This window comes from Tetrahymena thermophila, assembly GCF_000189635.1.
Source record: "Tetrahymena thermophila SB210 genomic scaffold scf_8254374, whole genome shotgun sequence".
Classification (NCBI taxonomy): Eukaryota; Ciliophora; class Oligohymenophorea; order Hymenostomatida; family Tetrahymenidae; genus Tetrahymena; species Tetrahymena thermophila.
Genome location: NW_002476158.1, coordinates 1 through 11842, shown reverse-complemented (window position 1 = coordinate 11842; position 11842 = coordinate 1). Strand labels below are relative to the sequence as shown.

The 11842-nt window shown below is 19.6% G+C and overlaps 3 protein-coding genes across 3 annotated transcripts; 1 reads left to right on the top strand and 2 right to left on the bottom strand. All coding sequences in view use genetic code 6, as the record gives it.

The window, feature by feature from the left end:
- Positions 1-27: 27 nt before the first annotated feature.
- Positions 28-1188, top strand: TTHERM_001573220 (hypothetical protein; the record flags this gene model as incomplete). Its single annotated transcript, XM_012800201.1, has 4 exons — positions 28-98; positions 362-451; positions 715-804; positions 1068-1188. The coding sequence occupies 4 exons, from the start codon at positions 28-30 to the stop codon at positions 1186-1188; spliced, it is 372 nt and encodes a 123-aa protein (XP_012655655.1).
- Positions 1189-3462: 2274 nt separating this feature from the next.
- TTHERM_01573220 (hypothetical protein) lies at positions 3463-4065 on the bottom strand (the record flags this gene model as incomplete). Its single annotated transcript, XM_001029356.1, has 1 exon — positions 3463-4065. One exon carries the CDS (start codon positions 4063-4065, stop codon positions 3463-3465), a length of 603 nt encoding a protein of 200 aa, XP_001029356.1.
- A 2117-nt stretch (positions 4066-6182) lies between these two features.
- Positions 6183-11828, bottom strand: TTHERM_01573200 (cyclic nucleotide-binding domain protein; the record flags this gene model as incomplete). Its single annotated transcript, XM_001029354.3, has 15 exons — positions 6183-6207; positions 6258-6332; positions 6570-6668; positions 6926-7015; positions 7590-7679; positions 7989-8078; positions 8224-8313; positions 8641-8730; positions 9059-9148; positions 9806-9895; positions 10202-10291; positions 10606-10695; positions 10969-11058; positions 11373-11462; positions 11746-11828. The coding sequence occupies 15 exons, from the start codon at positions 11826-11828 to the stop codon at positions 6183-6185; spliced, it is 1272 nt and encodes a 423-aa protein (XP_001029354.3).
- Between the last annotated feature and the right edge of the window lie 14 nt (positions 11829-11842).

Below are 11842 nucleotides of genomic sequence, written 5' to 3'. Positions count from 1 at the left end.
TTAAAAAGTTAGAATTAAATCGGTGCAATGGGTGCATCAGGCTTAGGTTTTGGTTTAGCAAATTGCATTAATCTCTCAAATTTGACACTTCACCTTAAGTAAAAACAGTTTTTTTGTTTTGAATTGTGATATTTTAAGTTTTAAAAACTAATTAAAAACAATAAAGCTATTTTTTCTTTTTCTTTTTATTGTGCTTGCTTTTTTTTGTTCTTTCTTTGTTAATTTATTTAGCTCATCCTTTTATTTTCAAATTTTTTACTTTTATTATTTATTAATTAATCTTATTATTTCATATTTTTTCTTCATTTTTTCATTCTAATTAACTATTTAATGATTTATTTTTTCTTCAATATTTAAAAAGTAAGAATTAAATTGGTGCAATGGGTGCAACAGGCTTAGGTTCTAGTTTAGCAAATTGCATTAATCTCTCAAATTTGACACTTGACCTTTAGTAAAAACAGTTTATTTGTTTTGGATTGTGATATTTTTAATTATAAAAACTAATTAAAAACAATAAAGCTCTTTGTTCTTTTTCTTTTTATTGTGCTTGCTTTTTTTTGTTCTTTCATTGTTAATTTATTTAGCTCATCTTTTTATTTTCAAATTTTTTACTTTTATTATTAATTAATTAATCTTATTATTTCATCTTTTTTCTTCATTTTTTCCTTCGAATTAACTATTTTATGATATATTTTTTCTTCAATATTTAAAAAGTAAGAATTAAATTGGTGCAATGGGTGCATCAGGCTTAGGTTCTGGTTTAGCAAATTGCATTAATCTCTCAAATTTGAGACTTAACCTTTAGTAAAAACAGTTTATTTGTTTTGGATTGTGATATTTTTAATTATAAAAACTAATTAAAAACAATAAAGCACTTTTTTCTTTTTCTTTTTATTGTGCTTGCTTTTTTTTGTTCTTTCTTTGTTAATTTATTTAGCTCATCCTTTTATTTTAAAATTTTTTACTTTTATTATTAATTAATTAATCTTATTATTTATCATTTTTTCTTCATTTTTTCCTTCTAATTAACTATTTAATGATTTATTTTTTCTCCAATATTTAAAAAGTAAGAATTAAATTGGTGCAATGGGTGCAACAGGCTTAGGTTCTGGTTTAGCAAATTGCATTAATCTCTCAAATTTGACACTTCACCTTAAGTAAAAACAGTTTATTTGTTTTGGATTGTGATATTTTGAATTATAAAAACTAATTAAAAACAATAAAGCTCTTTTTTCTTTTTCTTTTTATTGTGCTTGCTTTTTTTTGTTCTTTCTTTGTTAATTTATTTAGCTCATCTTTTTATTTTCAAATTTTTTACTTTTATTATTAATTAATTAATCTTATTATTTCATATTTTTTCTTCATTTTTTCCTTCTAATTAACTATTTAATGATTTATTTTTTCTTCAATATTTAAAAAGTTAATCTCTCAAATTTGACATTTGACCTTTAGTAAAAATAGTTAATTTGTTTTGGATTGTGATATTTTTAATTATAAAAACTAATTAAAAACAATAAAGCTCTTTGTTCTTTTTCATTTTATTGTGCTTACTTTTTTTTGTTCTTTCATCGTTAATTTATTTAGCTCATCCTTTTATTTTCAAATTTTTTACTTTTATTATTAATTAATTAATTTTATAATTTCATATTTTTTCTTCATTTTTTCATTCTAATTAACTATTTAATGATTGAGATTTTCTTCAATATTTAAAAAGTTCCAATAAAATTGGTGATAGAATAGAATAGAATAGAAATACTCGCACATAAATATGCACTCAGAATAACTCTTAAATATAATATTATAATAGATTTAAAAATATTCATTTATTTAATTTTTGTTGTATTTATTATGTTTTTAGATACCTATATTTTTATAATTTAAAATTGGTGATGAAGGTGCATCAGGCTTAGGTTCTGGTTTAGCAAATTGCATTAATCTCTCAAATTTGACACTTCACCTTAAGTAAAAACAGTTTATTTGTTTTGGATTGTGATATTTTGAATTATAAAAACTAATTAAAAACAATAAAGCTCTTTTTTCTTTTTCTTTTTATTGTGCTTGCTTTTTTTTGTTCTTTCTTTGTTAATTTATTTAGCTCATCTTTTTATTTTCAAATTTTTTACTTTTATTATTAATTAATTAATCTTATTATTTCATATTTTTTCTTCATTTTTTCCTTCTAATTAACTATTTAATGATATATTTTTTCTTCAATATTTAAAAAGGTAAAATTAAATTGGTGCAATGGGTGTAACAGGCTTAGGCTCTGCTTTAGAAAATTGCGCTAATCTCTCAAATTTGACACTTCACCTTTAGTAAAAACAGTTTATTTTTTTTGGATTGTGGTATTTTGAATTATAAAAACTAATTAAAAACAATAAAACTCTTTTTTCTTTTTCTTTTTATTGTGCTTGCTTTTTTTGTTCTTTCTTTGTTAATTTATTTAGCTCATCCTTTTATTTAAAAGTTTATTCTATTTTGATATTTATTTAAAATTTACACAAATTTATTATAAAATATTAGCCGAATGAGTAAATCATATATAAGTAAGTGTCTTAAATCAAAAAGATTAGTTGTCTTTAAAAATTTATTCTGATTATAAAGAAGTCACGAAAAAAGGATGAATAAATATTAAATGTTTGAATAATATTATTTAATATTTTGAAAAGTTTTTTTAAATCTAAAATATAAACAGATAGATAGATTTTATTATTGATTTTATATTTTTAAATATCATTCATATTTATTTTTGTAAGTAAATAAATTATTTATATAAAATAAAAAAATTAAATTTACTTAAATAAATTAATTCCTCTTAAGTAACCCTATGATTTCTCCAAAAACGATCAAATAATTTGAACCTGTTAGTGTTATATTATTTCTTTTCAGCATTTAAATCATAATTTACTTATTTACAGTAAATAAGGGAAGAATTAATTAGAAATTACAGTATTTATCTACTTTTAGTTACTAAGTTTACTTTTTTTTTTAAATTGTTTTATTTATCATTTTTACTAATTTCTATTTTAAAGAATGTAAAATAAAATTTTTAATAAGTTCACTCTGTTTTTAGGTATTTTTTTATAAAATAGTGCAATTAAATCTAAATTATTAAAATTACTTTTGCATAAGAAAGTGCAAGAAATTTGATTAAATTTCTAATCAAAAAACAAAATCAAATAAAAAGGAATTTGAACTAATTTTTCTTTTTGCAGGCTAAACAATTTAGTAGAAAACAATATTTCATCTATTATAAACAAATGAAATAGTATTTAAATACTTTTATATAGATTTCAACTATTTTTATTAGTTGAATCAATAAAAATAATGAATTGATATATTTTTTAAAATTAATTTTTACTAATAAATATATAGTCAATTATATAGGTAAAAATATATAATATATTTATTTTTTATAAAGCCATAACAAGGTAGGCAGCTAGCTTTATTTTAAAAATAAAATCATGATGATCTATTTTGGCAGCCTACACCATCGACCCATTAACATTCTCTGTGTGATTAACACATATAGAATTTGTCAACAGTACTGCAAGAAAAAGTATCATTACTCCTATTTACGCAGCCTTTGCCATCGACCCATTAACATTCTCTGTGTGATTAACACATATAGAATTTTTCAACAGTACTACAAGTGAAAGTATCATTGCTCCTATTTACGCAGCCTTCACCATCGACCCATTAACATTCTCTGTGTGATTTACACATATAGAATTTTTCAACAGTACTGCAAGTGAAAGTATCATTGCTCCTATTTACGCAGCCTTCACCATCGACCCATTAACATTCTCTGTGTGATTTACACATATAGAATTTTTCTTCAGTTTTGCAATCAAAAGTACTATTACAGGTTAAGCCATTCCAAGTACAAGTTGAATATTGTCCACATTCATCTGAATTAATGAAAGTGTGACATTAGACGATTTCATTCACTTCAGATTCAACACAAATTCCATTTGTATTCCATTAACACAAATTAGAAAATAAGCATTGGATACGATTTTTTGGCTAGCATAAGGATTGTTGAGCAGCTATAGCAGTTACCATTACTGCAATTAAAAATATTTTTGCAATCGCTATCATCAGTAAATAGTTAATTTTATTTTAATTAGTTTCTTAAATATTTATTTTTATTAAACTTCTTTCCTAACTTTTTTCTTTTTATAGAAAATATTTTTGTTTTGGATACATATCATTCAATTTTATTAGGAATTTAATTTTTTACATAGGAATTTCTTTTATAATTTTTTTAAATTAATTAATTATTTTAATGTATAAAGAAATAACAAATAATTTTTTAGATGAGATGTTTGTTTAAAATAATTTAGATTTATTTATTTTATTTTAACTGTTTTTGTTTTTAGATTAAGACTTAATTTTAGTGTTTAGCATTTTATATTTTTATTTGCATCTAAAAATAAATTAAATAATTTTAATTTTTGTAATTTTGAAATTACTATTTTTTAATTACGTAATTAATATATACCTTTGATACATTTAAAAATGCTAAATTATGATAATGAAATTCTAGGCTCAAAAACTCAGATAGTTGAGGTGTATGTGAATAAAAAACTTTTGGTATTGGGTGTGAGTAAAATATAACAGTAGGTATATGTGAATAAATAAAAAAAGGTACTTAGGTGAATAATTGGCAAATGACTAAATATACACTAAAAGATAGGAATTCAGGGTATATGAGTTAGATAGAGGTTATTTAAAGGATTAGAATGATTGCAGTAGCTCACTCTATTTTTTAAATACTTTATAAAAGAGTGCAATTAAATCTAAATTATTAAAATTTCTATTTCATAAGAAAGTACAAGAAATTTGATTAAATTTCTTATCAAAATACAAAATTAAACAAAATAAAAAGGATTTTGAACAAATTTACCTTTTTGTAGGCTCAGTAATTTAGTACAATAAATTACAATATTTTATCTATTTTAAATAGGGGAAATAGTATTTAAATACTATAATATAAAATGTCAATTATTTTTATTACATGAATTAGATAATAATGTCTTGATAGTTTTTTTAAAATTAATTTCTACTAATATATAGTCAATTATAAAGATAATTAAATAATAATTACTGCAATTAAAAATATCTTTCTAATCGTATACATAAGTAAATAGTTAAATTTTATTTATTACATGGGAATTTCTTTTATAATTTTATTAAATTGATTAATTTATTAAATCAATATTGTATTTAGAAATAATTTTTTAGTTGAAATGCTTGTTTTAAATAATTTTATTTATTTATTTTATTTTAAATGTTTTTGCTTTATAGATAGATTAAGACTTAATTCTACTGTTTTGTATTTTATATTTTTATTTACATCTAAAAATAAATTAAATAATTTTATTTTATAATCTTGGAATTATTTTTTAATTACATAATTAATATATATATCAATAATGTATTTAAAATGTTAAATTATGTAAATAAAATTTAATAAAAGGGCTCAAATAAAAAGTAAAATTTGATTTATTCAAAAGGTATTAAATGATGTTATGTATCTAATTAATCATAATAAATAAAAAATAGATAGAAATTTAGAGGTTAGAATTTTTAACCCCTCAAATTCCTTAATTAGATTGATGGATACTATTTAAGATTAAAATCTAACTCGAATATTAAAGCTTGGCATTTATTTATATTATTTAATAAGATATAATATAACACTAAAAAGAAATATCAAATGATTTAATAGTTTTTTTATTATTTAAAAGCTATTTATTAAATTAAAATAATTTAATATTTATAAATATAAAAATAATAATAAAATCTATCGATCTATATTTTAAGTTAAAATACTTTTTCAAAATATTATATTATAAAACATATAATTTTCAATCATTCAAACATTTAATATTTATTTATTAATCCCTTTTTCATTACTTGTTTATCATAAGAATTGTTTTTTAAAGACAACTAATCTTTTTGATTTAAGAAACTTGCTTATCTTGCTTAATACTTTGAATTTTTATAATTCATACATATTAAAACTTTTTTTATAAAAAATGTGTTAATTTTAAATAAATATAAAATAAAATAAACTTTTAAATTAAAAATTATTTCTTAAATTAATAAATAAAATAAAATTATAGCGGAATAAAAAAGATAAAGAAAATAAATCAGATAAAAACTATAAAATAGATTCAAAAGCATTTTTGTTTTTTTTTCCTTTTTATAGTTAAAATTATCACAATCCAAAACAAATAAACTATTTTTACATAACAATAAGTGTCAAGAGATTAATGCAATTTGCTAAAGTTGAACCTAAGCCTGATACACCAATTGAATCAACTCTTTTTAAATATTGAAGAAAAATTAATTAATTAGAAGGAAAAAATAAAAGAAAAAAATATGAAATAATAAGATTTATTAATTGATAATAAAAACAAAAATTGAAAATTAAATGATGAGCTATGTTAACAAAGAAAGAAGAAATAAAAGCAACCACAATAAACAACAAAAGAAAAAAGAACTTTATTGTTTTTAATTAATTTTATAATTAAAAATATCACAATCTAAAACAAATAAACTGTTTTTACTAAAGGTTAAGTGCCAAATTTGAGAGATTAATGCAATTTGCTAAACCAGAACCTAAGCCTGTAGTACCCATTGCACTAATTTAATTGTAACTTTTTAAATATTGAAGAAAAAATATATAATTAATTAGTAATAATATTAGAAGGAAAAAATGAAGAAAAAAATAAAGATAATTAGATTAATTAATAATAAAAGCAAAAGTTGAAAATAAAATGATGAGCTAAGTTAACAAAAAAAGAGGAAATTAAAGCAAGCACAATAAACAGAAAAAGAAAAAAGAAATTTATTGTTTTTAATTAATTTTTATAATTAAAAATATATCAATCTAAAACAAATAAACTGTTTTTACGAAATGTTAAGTTACAAATTTGAGAGATTAATGCAATTTGCTAAACCAGAACCTAAGCCTGATGCACCCATTGCACCAATTTAATTGCCACTTTTTAAATATTGAAGAAAAAATATATAATTAATTATTTAATTAGAAGGAAAAAATGAAGAAAAAATATGAAATAATAAGAATAATTAATTAATAATAAAAGCAAAAGTTGAAAATAAATGATGAACTAAATTAACAAGCAAAGAAGAAATAATAGCAAACACAATAAAAAGAAAAAAAAAGAACTTTATTGTTTTAAATTTGTTTTATGGTAGGGTAGCATTTATTAGAAGAGTCAATTAATATATTGTTGTAAATTGGATAAATTATTATTAAAAATTTTCCAATTATATTTTTAGTGGAGTTTAAACCATCAAATTTTTCATTTGAATATTGCTACATATTGAAATATTTGATAATATATTTAGTTTTATTAAAAATAAGTTAGAATATATTTGGATAATTTTCTATATTTAAAAATTTTACTAATATTATTAAAAATATCATATTTTCATTTCTATCCTTTTACCATAAAAAGCTAAAAAATAAATAAATTAAAAGACTATTTTTTTTTATTTAAATTAATTTTTAAAAACAAATATATCACAAACCAAAACAAATAAACTGTTTTTACTAAAGATCAAGTGTCAAATCTTAGAGATTAGTGCTCTTTCCTAAACCATAACCTAAACTTGAGGCACCTTCATCACCAATCATATTAAGCCTTTTTAAATATTTAAGAAAAATATATAGATAATTTTTTAGTTAGTTAATTGGAAAAAATGAAGAAAAAATATGAAATAATACTAAATTTATTATAGCAAAAGGTGAAAATGAAAAAATAAGTTAAATTAACAAGCAAGCAAAGAGGTAAATAAATAAATAAATCAAAAAAAAGATGCAAGAAAAATAATAAAAAAAAGAAAATCAAATAAAATAAAAAGCTCATACATAAATAAATAAATAATTAAAAGAATTAATTATATTGTTTTAAATTAATTTTTTTATTCAAAAATATCACAACCATTTTTACCTTAGTTAAAGTGCCAATTTTGTGAGATTAGTGCACTTTCCTAAACCAGAACCTAAGTCTGATGCACCAATTGCAGCAATTCTATTTTACCTTTTTAAAATTGAACAAAAATATTTTTAATTTGTTAGTTAGAAGGAAAAAATGAAGAAAAAACATGAAATAATAAGAAATAAATTAATTTTAAATCATTTTTAAATTAAAAATATCACAATCTAAAACAAATAAACTGTTTTACGTTAGATTAAGGGTCAAATTTGAGAGATTAGTGCTCATTCCTAAACCAGAACCTAAACCTGAGGAATCTTTATTGCCAATCATATTTCTCCTTTTTAAATATTGGAAAAAGATAAATAGTTAATTTTTTAGTTAGTTAATTGGAAAAAATGAAGAAAATTATGAAATAACATGATATTAATTTATTAATTAATTAATAATTATAGCAATAGCTGAAAATAAAAAAATAAGTTAAATTAACAAACAAAGAAGGAAGTAAAAAGTAAGTAAATAAAAAAAGGCAAGCAGAATAAGAAAAATGAAAAACAAATCAAATAAAAAGCTCATAAATAAATAAATTAAAAGAGTTAATTATATTGCTTTAAATTCATTTTTATATTCAAAAATATCATAATCCAAAATAAATAAACTATTTTACTAAAGATCAAGTGTCAAATTTGAGAGATTAGTGCACTTTCCTAAACCAGAACCTAAGCCTGATGCACCTTCATCTCCAATCTAATTCGATCTTTTTAAAATTGAAGAAAAAATATATCATTTATTTGTTAGTTAATTAGTTAGTTAGTTAGTTGTTAGGAAAAATAGAAGAAAAAATATGAAATAATAAGAAATTAATTAATAATAGAAGCAAATGTTAAAAAACCAAAAAATAATTTATATTAATATTTAAATAAATAAATAACTAAATAATAATAAAAACACAATCAGAATAAAAAAAAGAAAAATAAATCAAATAAAAATATCATTAATAAATTAAAGAGTTAGTTAGTAATGTTGTATTAAATTCATTTTTATATTCAAAAGTATCATAATCCAAAATACATAAACTATTTTACTCAAGATCAAGTGTCAAATTTGAGAGATTAGTGCACTTTCCTAAACCTGAACCTAAGCCTGATGCACCTTCATCGCCAATCTAATTCGATCTTTTTAAAATTGAAGAAAAAATATATCATTAATTTGTTAGTTAATTAGTTAGTTAATAGGAAAAATAGAAGAAAAAATATGAAATAATAAGAAATTAATTAATAATTGAAGCAAATGTTGAAAAACCAAAAAATAAGTTTTATTAATAAATAAATAATAATAAAAACACTATCAGAATAAAAAAAAGAAAAATAAATAAAATAAAAATATCATAAATAAATTAAAAGAGTTAAAAGAAAAATTAATAAAATAAATAAAACTATTTTTAAAATTCTTAAATAAAATTATATATAACTAACATAAATTAATATTTTTTTAAGATTTATTCTGAGTGCATTTATATGTGCGAGTATTTCTATTCTATTCTACCGCCAATCTAATTCGATCTTTTTAAAATTGAAGATTAAATATAAAGTTAATTTGTTAGTTAGTTAGTTAGTTAGTTAGTTAGTTAGTTAGTTAGTTAGTTAGTTAACAGGAAAAAATAAAGAAAAAACTTGAAATAATAAGAAATGAATTAATTATTTAATTAACAATTAAAGCAAATGTCGAAAAGTTCATAAATAAATAAATAAATTAAAAGAATTAGTTTTATTGTTTTAAAATAATTTTTTTTTCAAAAATATAATAATCCTAAACAAATAAACTATTTTTACCTTAGATAAAGGGTTAAATTTGAGAGATTAGTGCACTTTCCTAAACCAGAAACTAAGCCTGATGGACCTTCATTTCCAATAAAATTCGACCTTTTTAATTATTGAATAAAAATTATAAAGTTAATTTTTAGTTATTTAATAGGAAAAAATTAGATAACACATGAAATAATAAGAAATGAATTTATTAATAATAAAAGGAAAAGTTGAAAATGAAAAAATTAAAAAAAAACAAATAAAATAAGAAATAAATAAATAACAAAAAAACAATAATAAATAAAAAAATAAAATAAAATAAAAAGCTCATAAATAAATAAATTAAAAGAATTAGTTATATTGTTTTAAATTCATTTTTATCTTCAAAAATATCACAATCCAAAATAAATAAACTATTTTTACTAAAGTTCAAGTGTCAAATTTGAAAGATTAGTGCACTTTCCTAGGCCATAGCCTAAGCCTTACAAGCCTTCATCACCAATTTAATTCTACCTTTTTATATATTGAAGAAAAAATAAATAGTAAGTTACTTAAACTAAAAAATGAAGAAAAAATATGAATTAATAAAAAATTAATTAATTTATAATAAAAGCAAAGTTGAAAATGAAAAATGAGTTAAATTAACAAACAAAAAAACAAACAAACAAACAAAGATATAAATAAAAAAACATAATTAAAATTTCAAAAAGAAAAATAAATCAAATGAAAAGCTAATAAATAAATAAATAAAAGAATTAGTTATATTGTTTTAAACACATTTTTATATTTAAAAATATCACAGTCCAAAAGAAATAAACTGTTTTTACATTAGTGAAAAAGTCAAATTTGAGAGATTAGTGCACTCTCCTAAGCCAGAACCTAAGCCTGAGACGCCTTTATCATCAATTTTATTGAACCTTTTTAAAAATTGAAGAAAAAAATATTATTAATTTGTTGGCTAATTAATAGGAAATATGAAGAAAAAACATGAAATAATAAGAAATCAATTAAAAATAAAGCAAAATTTGAAAATGAAAAATGAGTTAAATTATCAAACAAATAAAAAAATAACAATTAAAATAAATAAAGAAAAAAAATCAAATGAAAAGCTCATAATTAATAAATTAAAAGAGCTATTTATATTGTTTTATATTCCTTTTTATGTTAAATAAAAAAATAATATTTTTTACTCAAATTTAAGTGTCAAATTTGATAGATTAGTGCACTTTCCTAGACCAGAACCTAAGTCTGATGCACCAATTGCAGCAATTTTATTTTACCTATTTAAAATTTAATACAAATTATATAATTAATTTGTTAGTTAGAAGGAAAAAATGAAGAAAGAATATGAAAGAATAAGAAATGAATTAATAATAAAAGCAAAAGTTTAAAAGAAAACTGAGTTAAAATAACAAACAAAGAGACAAACAAATAAATAAAAATAAAAAAAAACAAAAAAAGAAAGAAAGAAAAGTAAATCAAATGAAAAGCTCACAAATAAATAAATAAATTATAAGAATTAGTTATATTATTTTAATTCCTTTGTATATTTCAAAAATATAACAAAACAAAAAAATAATAAAAATGTTTTTACCTAAGATCAAGACTCAAATTTGAAAGATTAGTACACTTTCCAATACCATAACCAAAGCCTGATGCACCTTCATCACCAATTTCATTCGATCTTTTAAAATATTGAATAAAAAATAAAGACTTAAAGTTTATTAAAGGAAAAAATGAAGAAAAAATTGAAATAATATAAAATTAATTAAATAATAACAAAAGCAAAGTTGAAAATAAAAAAATGAGTTAAATAAATAAATAAAACACAAACAAAATATAAAAAAACAAAAATAAATCAAATGAAAAGCTTATAAATAAACTAAAAGAGTTAGTTTTTTTGTTTTAAATTAATTTTTATATTCAAAAATATCACAATTCTAAATAAATAAACTGTTTGTTTTTACCTTAGATCAAGTATCAAATTTGAGAGATTAATGCACTCTCCTAAACCAAAACCTAAGCCTGATGCACCTCCATTATCAATCATATTTTCCCTTTTAA